General features: G+C 35.4%; 1 protein-coding gene across 3 annotated transcripts in view; it reads right to left on the bottom strand.

Annotated features, from left to right (window-relative positions):
* Nucleotides 1-396: 396 nt before the first annotated feature.
* Nucleotides 397-17,603, bottom strand: part of kcc (solute carrier family 12 member kcc) — a 222,674-nt gene continuing 205,467 nt past the window's right edge. For 2 of the 3 annotated variants that reach the window (XM_069819537.1, XM_069819539.1), the window contains 4 exons: nt 12,949-13,076; nt 10,745-10,912; nt 6,681-6,820; nt 397-2,661 (listed from right to left, as the gene is read on the bottom strand). In XM_069819537.1, coding sequence (XP_069675638.1) covers nt 2,570-2,661; nt 6,681-6,820; nt 10,745-10,912; nt 12,949-13,076 — 528 coding nt within the window. In that variant the 3' untranslated portion in view covers nt 397-2,569. Of the gene's footprint in view, nt 2,662-6,680; nt 6,821-10,744; nt 10,913-12,947; nt 13,077-17,603 lie in introns of all 3 variants that reach the window. The other variant, XM_069819538.1, reaches the window with a different exon arrangement.

Raw genomic sequence — 17,603 nt, 5'->3', positions numbered from 1 at the left:
AAGCTACCCTACGTTATGTACAGTGTGAAGCCTGAATAAGCTGCACAAGAAACGAAGATGCAAGATACAAAATAGAGAGAAAGAGAAGTAAAGAAATGGAGAAGGAAGAGGGAGGAATAATCACAGATACGGACAATGCTACTGCTCGACTTATGGAAACTTCGCCATCACGGGCATTCACAAAGGCTTGATTTGATAAGCCATCGATTTGGCTTTCATATGTAATTTGCATTTAACTCCACTATTTTCTGTTTTAGTGCAATAAAATGATGATGCTTATTATCTTCAGCTGTCAGGTACACTTGTAAGCTCCGCAGTCATGTCAATGACTTCTCTAAGTAGTTGCAAGTGTGGACTAATTTAATTTAATGTGTGCCTTGTACACGATGGAGGTGAGTTTTATTTTCGAAGCAAGGAAATCAATGTATTGTGCAAATGTTTCAATTGGTGGAGCATTTTCAGATCATAGTACAGCACACACTCACACACACTCACACACACGCACACACACAGTAATAACTAGCCATGCAATGCCGTGTTTGATTTGACTCCTGTGTGAATGCCCATGTTGTTTCGCCTATTGCTGGAAGGGGTTTTCTCCATGTTAATCGTCATAGGAACTAGCTGCTTCAATTGACGCACATCGTATGCTCAGGATTCACCCTTTCACATAAAAACATTTAAAAACATACAAAAAATTTGTATGTCTTTTTTTTTTCTTCTTTACTAAAACTATACGATAATCCCTATAGTATTTACAAGGAGACAGACTACTAAGATATTTTAAGCACCTCAGAAATGCTTCTTCTTCTTCTTTAGTATACAAAGAAAGATTTCAAAATAAAAAAATGAAGCACAACATGTAACTACTCAAACAGTTACTCTGATGCTTGTACACGACATTAAACACACAGATATATTATATGCTGCAGCACACACACACATTGATTAGCTACACATTTCAATACTAGGTACGTATTCTAGCTCTCTCTTGTTTTACCATTAATGTGTTTGCCATTCGATATAATTGCTCACTGCACACCCACGTGAAAAACATGGATATCACGAGTCTATTAAATGACTCAAATAATGTGTCAAAGGTACAGTACCAGTAATTAAAACATTCTTCGGTTTACATTTCTCATTACAAACACACACTGGCAATGCTTAGTATCCTACTGAGCTCTGATAGTTAATAGGCCGTGAAAAGGATAGGTACCGGTACTGGTATCACATTTCTGACACTGCACGTGTACGTGTTCAAACTTTCCTCGTCAGGAAACGTCCTAAATTAACTGAGATCGTACAGTGCCCCCTTTCAATACTTTTAACTACTTTTTACGTTACTTCATAGAATATTCGTAGAAATGCTATCAACTGGGTAGAAAGTTTAAGACTTTGCGGCAGAGCACTGAATGTATATCAAATGGCAAACTTGAGAATTTTCTTGATGATGCAATGGTCTGGTGAACTGTAATGATTGGTGACCCACTACTACATGTAAGAATTCATTAACTGTTATATTATGCATTACTTGGGGTTCACTCATCACCGAATCCAATCAATACCTTCCATTCTCAATTAAAACATGGATGCTAGATATTATCCTGCTAATACATTATCACAATTTTATATTAAAACAATTTAGCAACATTTTCAAAATTTTCTTCAAGTTTATGACCTGTTTGGTAGTCCGATATCAAATGAGTGGATAGTTACATTTCTCAGAAAATTGCATAAACAATAGCATTTTCCTCAGATGCTTCATTTAGACTGTACATAATATCCTGCAGCCATGTTGACAATAAGAATAATTTTAACACTAGGTTGAACGCTTCTTATAATATATTCATAACTTTCCAACTCCATCAGCCAACTGGTATATATATATATATATATATATGTTCCAGTGAACAGAAATGAAGTTTATTACTTGTAAAAGATTGTGTTCAAAGACTTTTAACTTTTAACCCTACTTTCACTTTCTGTAACAAAGCTGCTGAGAAATGGATGTTTGTATTTCCTACTAAAGGGCACGTGACGACAGCTACTATTTATAAACACGAATGAACGTTACACGGTGTAGAAAAAAGTGAGCTGTTTTATACTGTGAGACAAAAGAGAGATGGAAGGAGATGATGAGAATTGTAAAGAGATTGTTTAATGATAAAAATGTACACTTCACCACATTTACCGCCGTATTCATCACCTTTCCTCTCTGTCCCTATTTTTAAAATGTTCCAGTTTCGTTTCTTTAACAAAATGAGTAGATTTTTTCTATATTCAGCAAACGTTCACTTGTTTCACATTTCTTTCTAATATAATTATTTCTTAATCCTCAGAGGAGTAGGATCATAACACTTCCTAAAAATTAAAATGGTTTCCTCTCATACTAATAACAATTTGAACAAGATTGGAAAGAAATCGTGTAGGTATGTACATAAAGTTAGATTATTATAGTTTGCTGATAATAGACAAAACCTGCAACCTCGACGTGATGTCTTGTAAATGTGATGCTGCACAGGATGCTGGTGAAAGCAGTGGGGTGAAATGATGACGAGGAGCTTCTTCATGAGTAGATGGTGATCACCTCCCGACCTCCTCCCCGAACCATGAGGACTCTCTCCAGACCCTCTGTCAGCACCTCCAGGAATTCCATATCTGAAGGCAACTGCAGTCAAGGATGCATGGTATTCCAGTAATGCGTTATCCCTACTATTGTAGAAGCTAGCTCACAACTTTTCTTATCATTGTGCAAAAAACCAACGATGTTCATGTTAGGATCTGTTAAACTTCATTCAATTTCAGGTTATGTTTGCTTTGCGTATACAATCATATGCTGATTAGTTAACAAATGTCCCTAACAAGCAATAATCAGCAATTCCACTGGTGTAGGGATTGCCAGTGGCATATCAGAAAATTCGCTCCCTCAGTAACATGCAGACTTCAGTTTTAAAACACAAGAAAGAGCGAGAAATAACAAAATACAATTCAGTTAAAAATTGTCGGAATTTTAGTAGCACTTCTTGGCCTCGCCTGCCTTCTAGCTTTGCATGGTTATGCTGACATTATTTTGTTTTTCATTAATAAAGTTTGGAAATCAGCCTGTCAGTTTACAAGATCACCAGAGAGAATTTTCAACTTCATGTCACAGCCGAACACCTTATTTTCTAAATGTGGGCATTTTCATGAATAATTAATAATATCTTTGTAGGTAATTTCGATTTCGTTTATTTCTGTCTATTCATTGACGTCGTCTTGTTTACATGAGTAGATTAAAAACATAACACGTAATGACTTAGGAGAACTCTATGTGGAAATTTGAAGAGGCGAAATCTTTATAAGTTTTACTGCACACGACTAGACTGATCGTCTAGGAGTTATGGAGGTAGAGAGCTCTATGCTTTCTCGATCTCGATACTAGACTTTTGTTCTCAGGAAGGACCCAGTAGGAGGTTGAATGGTGAACCCCGGGTCTGTTCTGAAGTTTTGGCAACGAGAAAAATTCCGTAAACATCTGGAATTGAATTCAGGACCTTGCAGTCCATAGCCAGTTGCTGTACCAACTGGGCTATACAGCCACCAAATTACTAATATCTCGAATTAAAACGTCATGTCCGATTTTTGCATTGCAAGTATGACGAATTTGGGTTTTGAAATAAGATCTGCATAAAATATATATTTTATGGTTCGATGACTTAAAATACAGCAACAAAACACCTTCGGGTACAGAGAAGAACATGCAATACACAAAAATCTACTTTAAGTGAAGCCTTAAACATTTCTGTTCATTTTGACGAGCCTCCAGCTCAACCAAGTTGGAGAAGCAGATCGCAGAATGAATGCTTAACCACTTACAAGACTTTAAGTCGACAAGTTTCAGTAAGATTGCATTTATCGACAAGATGGGAATCTGGAGCATGTCACATTCTGCTAAGTGTGGTGGCTTGTGATCTTCGTAAAGTTATGCATCTTGCAAAACAAACTCTGGGACGAAGACTACTGAGAATTTAAAAAAGAAGTCATTGATTACTAGCGGACTTACTCGTGTTAATTATGTAAGTTTGTGCAGCTTACAGCTGTTTCGGTGTTTATCACACCATCCTCAGAGCCTACTAGATCTCGGCGTCATCTCGAACTTCTCTGCCTGTTATGTGGGTGCGTTTGATTGTTGAAAGGTGTTGAAAAGTGGAGTCAAATAGTGTGTGTGTGTACTGAAATTGATCTGTGTGTTGAGAATTTGATCGGGGTGTGTTTTAGTGTGTTTGTATATTTCGTATTGTTCTAGTGTGTTGAGTTTTTGGTTCTTGGGTTGTATGTGTAGGATTTCCATGTCCGCATTTATGTTATTGTATGTATGGTTAGCATTGGTTATGTGATCGGCGTATGTAGATGTATTGTGTCCTCTGGTTATTGCTTTAATGTGTTCTTTTGTAGCGTGTTTGGAATGATCTGCCTGTCTGTCCAATGTCTGTCCAAGAACTAAAAACTCAACACACTAGAACAATACAAAATATACAAACACACCCCAATCAAATTCTCAACACACAGATCAATTTCAGTACACACACACTATTTGACTCCACTTTTCAACGCCTTTCAACAATCAAACGCACCCACATAACAGGCAGAGAAGTTCGAGATGACGCCGAGATCTAGTAGGCTCTGAGAATGGTGTGATAAGCACCGAAACAGCTGTAAGCCGCACAAACTTACATAATTAACACGAGTAAGTCCGCTAGTAATCAATTATTTATATTAAAGTGTTAAAAGTAGTGTAAGCAAGAATCGAAATGGATTAGAAAAGAACCATGCCAGATCGCATCGGAGTCACACTTACTGACAGCTGCGAAAATGAAGCCAGTAACACAGAAAACGTCATGAGAATGGCAGAGCGAGTTCAAAAGTATCTTCCTAGAAGCCCTTGAATTATCTAGGGTCAGGGACACGGGGAAAAGTTGTGTGAAAACGTACAAGAAGCAAAGTACAACACTGACTGTCAGTGTGGTCTACACAAGCAATGGCATTCAGCTTGCAGTTCAGACAGGGCGATCTCCTTGTGGTTGAGACAAGAACTTGCGCCTGGCCTTGATAAACACAGGCAAGTTACTAACATGTTGCTCCTAAATATCGGGAAAACAAACTTAATGAAAAACATGTGCAGCTGATAGAAAATTTTATACTGAAGAATTTGGATGCAACTGGAATCACAGGCTAGCAATAATATAGAGATCGCATTGGAATGTTTGGTAGACTAGTATTTAAAAGAAGTCAAATATTCAGCAACGTTTTGGCATCTATCTAAAAGACATTACAAAGAGCTCTCAAAATTAGCCATTATACTGTTCAGTAACTGATCTTACATTCACAACACGTGAAGAAAACGAATGAGCTTTGAGAAAGTTTAAGTGCATATCACACTCTACAATAAAAAGTAAAAAATTTGATAGTTATTGCAGTGAAGAATGCCGAGAGTAATAAGATGAATTAATCTGTTGGGCAAATGTTATTAGACAATATGTGATATTGTGACATCAAATGTCATTTAATTTTGATAAGATTATTACCAATGATACATAATAAAACATTACGTTATTGTTAACTAATGCAGAGTTCTTGCTCTGATATAAGAGAGTGATGTAGGAAAAAGTATAAACGTTTTAACATATGCCAAAACATTATAAACATTGATTAAAGTTCACGTTAACACTTTGTTTGTTAAAAACATAAAATTGCTTAGTCACACGTTAAAAAGTGTTACAATTTTTAAAAAAGGTATATACCTTCGACAGACGGCCCGTTTCGACGTGATGTTACGTCTTCATCAGTGTCTCCTGAACTACTGGTGATCTTGAATTCTGCGATGTGCATTTATCGATTGTAGGGGTGGGGGTGTGTTGCTCTTATGGTGGGGGCTGGTTGTTCGTGTGTTATGACGTATCATGACATCGAATAATGTGTGGGTATTGAACTGTAATTGTGTGTTAAGTATATGTTGTGGGTATGCTATTGTATGTTTATATATTTCGTATTGCTCTAAGATGTTTAACTGTGAACTTTTTGGTGTGATGTGTAAAATTTCCATATCTGTTTCTATATTATTGTAGTCATGATTATTGTTGATAATGTGTTCTGCGTAATTTGATGTGATGTAGGGTTTGGTTATAGCTTTAATATGTTCATTATATCTTGTGTGAAAGCATCTTCCTGTCTGTCCTATGTAAAAATGTGGGCAACTATTGCATTTTAGTTTGTAAAAGCCAGTTGAATTATATTTATTTGAATGTTTAATGTGATTATTTAGATATTTCTGTGTTGTGTTATTTGTTTTGTATGCTATCTTGTATTTTAGTTTTCTGAATGAAATTGCAATTTTGTGAATATTGGTATTGTGATATGTTAATGTTATGTTATGTTATAAACACTTGTCAGTAATATCCATAACCACCTCCTACACCTACGAGAAGAATAACAAGCTGACTATGGTACGAGAATGTCGACATGTAATGATACACTGCAGCACTGACCACCTGTCTGTGGCCTTCATTTGAACGTCCTTCTGCATGAAATACAATTGAGAACTAGCAACAGCCTGTACTTTCGAGAATAGTAAGCGTTGCCTCATCCTTATTGAAGACACGACTCACAAATAAATAATCAAGACGGTTCTTAAAGGATACAGTTGGATTCACGTTCGATTTTGGAGTCTCTTGGAGGACCAGGGAGATTGAGAATAACAAGCTGAGCATCATGGGACTTGTTCACTATCACTTCGTTCAGCTTGACTGCCGTGTGCATCCGCCGCACGTTGCCTTCGTCTCTGTGAACAAATGCAAAGCCCATTATTAAACACTTGATAAGCTGCAGATTCAACTCTTCCTACACTAAAATGCACTAGAATTATAAATGTCGCACACCAACATCTATAGTTCAATTTGCTCAGGTGTTGAGTTCGAACAAAGCATGAGGTTTAAATTACTTCCTTTCCCCAGCTATTTGAAATTTTAGTGTTTGCCTGAATAGAAAAGATATGAAGAACATAAGTTAACAACGACGACGACAATAATAATAATAATAATAATAATAATAATAATAATAATAATAATAATAATAATAATACCTACCTACCTACCTACAAATGGCTTTTAAGGAACCCGAAGGTTCATTGCCGCCCTTACATAAGCCCGCCATCGGTCCCTATCCTGAGCAAGATTAATCCAGTCTCTATCATCATATCCCACCTCCCTCAAATCCATTTTAATATTATCCTCCCATCTACGTCTCGGCCTCCCTAAAGGTCTTTTTCCCTCCAGTCTCCCAACTAACACTCTATATGCATTTCTGGATTCGCCCATACGTGCTACATGCCCTGCCCATCTCAAACGTCTAGATTTAATGTTCCTAATTATGTCAGGTGAAGAATACAATGCGTGCAGTTCTGCGTTGTGTAACTTTCTCCATTCTCCTGTAACTTCATCCCTCTTAGACCCAAATATTATCCTAAGCACCTTATTCTCAAGCACCCTTAACCTATGTTCCTCTCTCAGAGTGAGAGTCCAAGTTTCACAACCATACAGAAGAACCGGTAATATAATAATAATAATAATAATAATAATAATAATAATAATAATAATAGTACTAATAATAATAATAATAATAATAATAGTAATAATAATAATAATAGTAATAATAATAGTTAATAATAATAATGATAATGATAATAATAATAATAATAATAATAATAGTAATAATAATAAAATAATAAAAGTAATAATAATAATAATAATAATAGTAATAATAATAAAATAATAAAAGTAATAATAATAATAATAATAATAATAATAATAAAATAATAAAAGTAATAATAATAATAATAATAATAATAATAATAATAATAATAATAATCAAGTTTTTTAAAGCTATTTTACTTGTAAATAAAAAAAAATTATGGTTTATTTAACGATGCTCGCAACTGCTGAGGTTATATCAGCATTGTCGGTGTGCAGGGTGCAAATTAACGGAGGGGATGGGGAGGATTGCCCCCCTGTTGAAAAGTTATCCCGTCATAAATTCATATTAACATCCCTGCCAGGGATAATTCTATCCTCCTCTCACAAAATATATATAATTGTTTTAATGTGAGCAGGGGCGATTTCTCAGGGCATGCTATGCTTGCTACGCAAGACCAATATTTCCGTAGAATGTGTATATCTCAAAATGGGATTACGTACATTAAAATTTATTTTGATTTTTGGAACATTGTATAGGCATAATACTATCCGCAGGCTGGACACCGCAAGTATCGCAATGCTTGCTCGTTTCCCGAAGCTACAGGAAAGACTTAGAAATAGCGAGAATATGATGCGCGCGCAAGTGCCTTCCTCCTTGGTCCGTCCTAGGCGCACTATGTGTTGTTTGAAGCTCTGGTCCGAGAGCTACACCAACGACTATTTAACGTTACACAGAGCAGTATTGGCAGCGGGAATGTGCTGTGCAATGTAATTGTATGAGCGGAATGCATGTGTTAGCTGCTGCATGTATTATTAATTCTTAAACATTAATTTGAAGTACGGTATTGCAATAAAGTTCGGAATTGTGTGTTATTGAAACCTTATTATTAAATGCATTTTCCCGAAGAACTATTCAAGAGAAGACAGACATTATAGAGAATATGTGCGCTCGTTCAGTGCAGCTCAACACAGCAATATGCATTAGTTGGCAGGGTCGAAGAAAGCTAAATAAACTGTTTTGTTGGCCATGTTTGTTACATTATATCGAACTTCTACATCTGATAAGCGAATATGATCCATGACTCATCATGATTTCATAATTATAAAATCAATTATTTAGGCCATGTGGGTCTGATTATTTTTATTAATTATGAATTATTATATCCTCCCATCTTCCCCTATGAATAACAGAGCAAGCCTAACTTTGTGACTAGCATTCGCCCCTGAATATGAGTATAATTTATAAAGTATAAAGTAACCAAAGAAAATAATATTAATGTATTATCATCACCGCCAAGCTGACAACAATCAATAACTTAGGAATTACACATCTTATCTTAAGCCTGCACTGGATATAATAATTATTATTATGATCAAGATGCAAGACAAGCAACTCAGTGCGACCAAGCTTTGAACCGTATCGAATGAGGATATTAATAATGTTACATATGGTAATCTCTATCCCCCCTGATCATAAATCTTAATTCGCACCCTGTTGGCGTGCCAGAATTTTGTCCTGCAGGAGTTCTTTTACATGCCACTAAATCTACTGACATGAGCCTGTCGCAATGAAGCACACTTAAATGCCATCGATCTGGGCCGGGATCGAGCCCGCAACCTCGGGCACAGAAGGCCAGCACTATGCCGTTTATGTCATTCAGGACGACAATAAAAGTTTATAGAGAAAAGTTAACAAATATTTATCTAAAAAGGTCACAGAGAACAATGCATTGTAGCACAGGTGACAGGCTATGGCGCGACGTCATGGCTAACATTGAACAATGCTGGCTATGGTGCGATGTCATGGCTAACATTGAACAATGCACGTGAGTTTAACATCAATCTAATATAGCAATTCCTTTGTTTTTTAGAACTTTGAACATGTAGCTATACTAGGTGATTATTACGAAGGCCATGTGACTGCGATTCGCGCGATAGGCTGGCTTTCTTATTAGCCAAGTCAAGATGCAATCTGAAATCAGGAAGAGGGAAGACACATGAACTTAGCAGTAAAGTAGCATTGCTATGGAAACAGACACCAAAACAGATGCGGAAGTTGGCACATGTTTTAACTTTGACAATTTATTGCCTTGAATTCTTACTGATATCTGAACTAATGGTTTTTGGACATGGAACTTAAAATTTATTATTATAAGTTTCCATGTTGTGTTTCCCTTTATAAACAATAAGTTCACATTCATTAAAATCTTTCATCGTCATGTTAGTTTAGTCCATAGTCAGTGGCTTTATCACGTGTCTTCCGTATGTTCCCTTCCAGGCAGGACTCAGGACAACATCCTCTGTCGGCGATGCCACAGACAGCTAGAAACACTTGCACATGTCCTGGGCTCTTGTCCGCACGGTGAAGTACTCCGTAACTCATGACACCATAGAATTCATTCGATGAACGCCGAACAGTTTAGATCAATAAATTTTCAAGTGTTCGAAGAAGTTCACGGACTGGCAGACAATGGCAGTACAAGAAGAATAGACATGATTGCCATCCCACCAAATAACAACAATGGCTACATCATCGATCCCACCGTTAGATTTGAAAAACAAAAGAGCCAACCTGACGATGTAAATAGGGAAAGAAACGACATCTATGTACGTACCGTTCCATATTTTATGGACAAATATGGCCTACAACAAATTGAAGTAATAGGCCTTATGGTTGAACTATTCCCGGTTTCTTCTTCCAGACCTGGCAACGTTTCGGCCTTCAGAGGAAGGCAATTGATGACGTCGTTCTTGCAGCTCTGAGAGGATCAATATTTATACTCCGCAACCATCTCTACGGTCAACAATGATCTTCAACTAATTAATTAGGAGCTACTTATTTATTCAGTCATTTCTTGTCCTTGTTGTAAGACTGCCTTCAACTTAAACATATGTATATTATTTATACTTCCAACTGCCTATTGCTCAATATGCTCTGTCTCTGTGGCAGCCTGTTAATAAAGGGAGCTGTTATCGTTTAGATAAATAAATAAAAAAATAAACTGGGAACTCACGGTGTAATTGCAGGCATCTTCTTTGATTTATCGGAGCCCGTTTTGTTGGGAGTGTCCTTGACATTTGGATCTGCGGACGACTTGTCATCCTGCTGCGGTGTCTCCGAGTGTATGGAGTTCCCGTCGCCTTCGCCTTCCTTCGAGAGGACAGGATTTTCCTCTGCCTGCGGATATTAATGCAATTCATTCAGCATTATGATTGCTAATAAAATAGATAACATGAAAGATAATGGCAGGGACGCCCAATGGACGTAACAGACAAGACAGACATTCCCTGAGACATACTAAGAAAAATGACATTTCAAATATTACAACTTAAAATAACCCAAGTGTTACTCGGTACCCATACAATCCAATTCTTATAATTATTGAATTCATACTGGATTGCGAGGTTCTCCCGTATTTTACCGACGTTTTCTCCAATCTCCTATCTCACGTATCTGATACCGGTACTGTTTCCTCCCATATTTCAGAAAGATATTTATTTTTTATTTATTTATTCATTTATTTCATTTTATCGCTACAATTACCATATCATTCGAAGCCTATCACTCTCAAATTACAGTCGATATTCTCTACCATTTTACCACTCTTACTTAATGAAGCACTTCAATATTTCACAAAATATTTCTAATAATTGTTTTCCTTTTTGCTTTAACAAAAAAATTCAATTCAATGAATTACGGAATATGTTTGAATTTGAGCAAAATGAAAATGAAATGTATGATGAATTTATTCTGTAGCATCAGAGAAATTTTGAGTTAACAAACTTAACTGCACGTACTGTAACAAAAAATATATACGGTACCGGTATCCTAAAATAAATGTTCATATAATACACAAGGAACATAAATCAGACTTCAGAAATAATCGCAATAAATCTAACAGAAGCCAGATATGAACTTAACATCAACAATACCCTAGAAATTTTGAAAATAGTTAATAACAATAGACTAGTTAACACAGCTTATCGCAAAACATTCGGTTAATACACGAAGAAATCCCGAATCCTCAGAAACCTCTCTATCAATTGTCACGAAAAAAACTCATTATCGGTTACTCCCACCTGTCAAATGACTGTCCCCTCCCTTGTGTTCCAATGGTCTCGTAAACCATGATGACCTAGTCAATTGGTGTCCGACCTACAGATATAACATCTCCTTTCGACAAACTGCAAGTAAACCTCTAGGTCATATCCTTTTAACAGTTTAATTACAATATCTAAAGTCACAAAATCGCATATTTTGTCGTCGTTATATCAGGTGCCTCTTAGCTAGAAACATTAAGATCGCGCAGGTACAGTGGAAATCTCCGAATACAATTCCAATTGACACAAACTGACCAAGTTACACCAACATGTAATAACTATGTTACGAGGTGTTTTTAATGTCTGTTTTAACTCTCGTTTTTAATTTTGTTATATTAGTTATTAATATGTAACTTATGCTCTTAATATTTTAAAATTTAACTTGTTGTAACATAGTATCTTGCTTCAATCATGTGTATCACACTTCACTAGATTTTGTTAATATATAACCTGAAGATGATCTAATAGGGTCGAAAAAGTTCGTTAATTATAATATTACAACATAATGTAAAGCTGTCTCCTAGTTGATAAGTTATCAGATGGAACCATATTTGACTGTGAAGATCCTACTAAAGGTAAAACGTGTCGATAATGCCGTGATAGGATGATTTTGGCAATCACTTCCAAAATTTCCCTTATTTTCAATTTGAAGACCTGGCAACCCTACTGGTACCAACCAAGATGTGTTTTAAATTGGTATCTTGATGGAGAAATAAAGAAGGTAATGTGAAAAAAAAGGGCATCAATGAAGCAATTCAAGAAAGAGGGCTTCAAACGAGTCAAAGTTAACGAGTTAATTTTTTATTAATTATGTTTATTATTGTCATTATTGAGTGTAATTAGTTACCACTGCCACCAGGTATATATCCATTGCAGTGTGAATAAATACATACATACAAGAATGCACTGTGCTGCTCGGTTGTTGGGAAATGCAAGGCATCAACATCATAACAACCTGATATAGAATGTGTATGCAGTAAAATGGCAGACAGCTGACTTCACTTGGTCTAGTTCATCAATGAACGAAATTTGAGCAAGTGCAAAAGGCCTTGCTCTTCAAAGTTTTGGGGCTTTGTTAAGAATTTATTCACTCATCGCACTGCGAGTATTTCGCACCTCTTTTGTTTCCTCTTCGTGCGACTCCTCCACCTCCTCAGTGGCTCCCTCCTTCCCTGGCTCCTGGAAGCGTACCTTGGTTGCTGTCTTCACGTCGGCATTGTGATGGTGATCCACAATTGCTTGAACCTGAAACCCAGCAATCTGTTGTGAACAGAGTCTAGGATATTACTGCTACCAGTTTCAGCTCCAAACTAATCAGAGGCTGCTGGTACAAATGGTCATTTAAACAAATGGGGACACGGGTATCCATCTCAATAAATTGTGAGTTTGCCTCTGGAAGAGGGGTGTAATGAAATGTGTTTCCAACTGCAATTCGAGGCAATAATATCACACACAAGTCATGTTCAGACTCGAGATGGCTCAAGCCTTGAATCGATAAAAAGACAATTGGCACTGAAAATGTTTATACTAAGACACAAATTCGCACGTAAAATCTTACGATATTTATAATAGAGGCAATCAAAGAATTGCCTATAATTTTAAACAAATACATTCCCTCTTTAATGGAATGAGTGTACAGACAGTTGCTAAAAGGAAGAGAAATATTTACATATCTTGCTATCTTCCTCTTTTCTTCATAATTTAAAAATGAAATTTTTACGAACCACTGAAAATGTTTAATATAAACAAGACATTACTACATTAATCATAAATTCAGTTACATATATTTATTTTTTAAATAAACAGATATATGAATGGCAAATATTACCTTACATACATTTCATGCGGGAACTGTGCAAGGGTAATTTCGCGCAGTTCTGTTAACTTGATGGTGAGTTTTTTAAGCCGTACAAATTTAAGGATATATGCTAATGAGTTCTGCTGAAACATTTCAATTTTACCACCAAAATCATTCAGTCTATGAGAATATTTGTGCAAAGTTTCATGTTATTATTTGAATTGTACGTAGGTGCCAAATCTAGGGAATCGTGTAGGACTATTTTAAAAAAACTACAAGTAATGCCCATGGCTTGTCATTATATCTTTTCATTAATAACCTTCCTCGTATGTAATCATGAAAACTTTGTAACTAATTCAGCAGTTCATAGCATAAATACACGTCAAAAAAATGACTTTCATATTCCATCAGCAAGTCTATTGCGCTATCAAAAAGGAGTGCGTTATATGGCAGTAAAAATTTGTAATAGCCTCCCTATCGATATAAAAAATGAAACTCAAAACATAAAATTATTTAGGGCCAAATTAAAGAAGTACCTAATTTCTCACGCCTTCTATTCTGTAGGTGAATTCATGACATTCAATAACACTTCATGAAATTGATACTAAAACTTTGTGTTGTACTAGTAGACTATATTGTAAATCTCTTCTGTATATATTCCAACTAGACTGTGACTATAAATTAAGATTTTATAATAGAATTAAGTTTTTTGACTTGTTCCATATTCTAGCTGTAAATCAATGTATGAATACCATGGAATGTTAATAAATACAATACAATACAATACCTGAATATTACTTATTTACAAATGGCTTTTAGAGAACCCGGAGGTTCATTGCCGCTGCCATATAAGCTCTCCATCGGTCCCTATCCTCAGAAAGATTAATCCAGTCCCTACCATCATATCCTTCATCAAATCCATTTTAACATTATCCTCCCATCTATATCTCGGCCTCCCAAAGGTCTTTTTCCTTCTGGCTTCCCAACTAACACTTTATATGCATTTCTGGGTTCATCCATACGTGCTACATGCCCTGTCCATCTCAAACGTCTGGATTTAATGTTCCTAATTATGTCAGGTGAAGAATACAATGCGTGCAGTTCTGCACTGTGTAACTTCCTCCATTCTCCTCTAACTTCATCCCTCTTAGCCCCAAATAGGCTATTTTCCTAAGCACCGTATTCTCAAATACCCTTAACCTCTATTCGTCTCTCAAAGTGAGAATCGAAATGACTAATATTTTTAAATGCAGTTTCTCGGATATGATTTTTTTTTTCTCTTTTCTTTACCCATAATTCTCTAAAACTAAGTAAGATAATGCAGTGACATTGTATCTCGCATTTTAAACACTGTGTTTATGGAAATGTGTTTTTATGTTACCAGTACTTGAAAAATAACTTTTATGCATGACCTTAAGGGAGAATAGAATTGAATTTAGAGTGACAATTTTGATTGATTGATTTTTTTTTTCAAAATATTATTTGGTTTTCTCTCTTAGAAATGATAGATATATCACATATTACTATACTAAAACTGTATAAATTTGAATTTTTCGATTTTCTGAGGAAGGGTGTAGAAGTCTTAATTTTAACCCTCATTTTCAAACAATTTACATATTTTGGACGAAAATTTTGTATTTTCTAATTTTTATAATATATCTTTGATTTCTGCTCTTTAACATGGTATATCACATATGAATAATAAAATTACATCCATGTTAATTTTTAGTTTTTTTTTCCAAGGAGTGACATAGTATACTGTACGGTATGTATTGTGGAAGTGAAATAACCTTGCAGATTGAAAGAGATGATAGGGTACACGTAAATGAACAGAAAACCTATATTACGTTTTGTGATTAAATGCACGGTTAATTAGAAAATTAAGTTTGAAGTTTCAGCAGTCGGCAACATCGCCGCTAACACACTCTTCTCGTGATACAGTTGTAAGAGGTCAACGAACTCGGTAACTCAGTGTGTAGAGTTGGCGCTGTGTTGCAACCAACTCCCAGCATGCAGAGACTTTAATTTGGAGGTTTTTAAAATTAAATTTACACAAAATCCGTCAACAATATTGAAATATGCCAGATGGATAAATTATTCTTTATTAATTTTCCTATCGATATGAACAAAAATCACGACCCTACTCACAATGGTTGTTAAACATTTCAGAAAAAAAAATTTATGAAAAAACAATGAACTTTCCACCAATATGACATTATAGTTTTTTGTTACATACAACATGAGTTATTCGCTCTGAAAATCTGCAGGGCTATTTCACTTCTGTATATCTTTTTCTTTAACGCTCATTTTCCGTAAGTTTTGTTTTTTCACACAAAAAGAATCTTATCTCAGCTTCTATTTAATCCTGAAAGCTTAAATTTTCAGGAATTGTTTATCTGAATGTTGTACATGTACTGAATCAGTGTTTTTGAAGTTTGTAAAATTTGTTAGATATTGTGAGGGGGTAATGTATGGAAAATCGTTGAAAGAAAATAGACGAAAATGGGGAAATTCTTTTTTTTTTTCTCATTAAGAAAATAAATTAAAGAAAAACTGCTGTTTCAGTATAATCTCACGTTATGTGTATATGAGATGTATATCAGCTGTCTAGCTTCAACAGTTTTCGGGATAGGTTCCTTATGTAAAACATAATTTCATTTCACATTGCCAACATAGGCAATTTCAGTATCTCCTTAAGAAAAAAGTTAAAAAAAATTCAACAATATTTTGTTTTTATTTCAAACTACAAATGGTAACAAAAAACAAATACACAATTCCATTACTCAGTTATTCAGCTACATGTTAAGGCATTCATGTGTAATTCAATTTATTAGCAAGATAAGCATTTTTCTACTTATTTTTTAAGACCAAATTTACAAACCAAAAACCCTAAATATTTCAACATCATCTCATCTTAATAAAAATGAATTATGATTAAAATTTCATTGAAATGAGATAAAATTTATGAAAGATTTAAAACTCAGAAACTCAGTAGTGTATACCCTTAATATTCTGTATGTACAGTACATGTGTTTGTGTGCGTATTTTTTTTTTTTTTTTTTTTTTTTTGCAGTGAGACAATATTTTCTTTATGAGATGCAACACAGAGATGAATATTTATTGCATATACACACGACCTTTTAAATATCTGCTCATTTTGCCACCAATTTAATTAAATATATATTTCTTAACTGAGAAGTACATGAAAATCACACTTTGAACATAAGCTAACCTTGCATGCAATAAAGCGTGCTTGCAGTTGTCAAAGTTGTACAGACAGGCGGGATGGGTGAGGCATGCTCAGTCAGCGTGCTACAAACCAAACCGTGTACGCTACAGCAGACAAAGGTACAGACACTGGACGGAATAGTTGGTCGAATTAAACGTCTACCAGCAGATAATTACATGGGCTGCATTAATCTAGTCACTTTTAATAAGGAATATGTACTTCAATGCAAAATGATTATACAGCGTGTCCCAGAAGTGCCGTCCATTTCTTCAAGTTATACCACAGTCTAGTATATACAGTCACGAAGCTCAATACGTAGTAAATATGCATCCATAGATAATTGCTAACCACTAGGATCGCTAATATCACCTCATTACAGACAATGCGAAATAGTACCGGCACACTCAATTTTTCCTAGCACCCTCACAACTCAAGCTTCGTGACTGTATATACTAGACTGTGGTTATACTGCATGGCTCACATGTCATGTTGGATGCTTTTTGGAGTATGAGGGGTGATGAAAGTTATATTCAATTAAGTTTTTTTTTTTTTTTTTAAGTATTAAAATTTGTTAAACCAGCATGTTTACTCATCCCTGATGACGTGATTTGGATTGGATGTGGACGGCATTTCTGGGACACCGTGTATACTAGTACATGGAACTTAGGCTTTACAGAACGTCTCAAACATAGTAGTGAATACAATAGTGATAGTCACCGCTGTGAAGTAATGGTTAGCATGTCTG

This window comes from Periplaneta americana, chromosome 2 (assembly GCF_040183065.1).
Source record: "Periplaneta americana isolate PAMFEO1 chromosome 2, P.americana_PAMFEO1_priV1, whole genome shotgun sequence".
Taxonomy (NCBI): Eukaryota; Metazoa; Arthropoda; class Insecta; order Blattodea; family Blattidae; genus Periplaneta; species Periplaneta americana.
The sequence above is the reverse complement of the archived record's forward strand: the minus strand, read 5'-3'. Positions and strand labels throughout refer to the sequence as shown.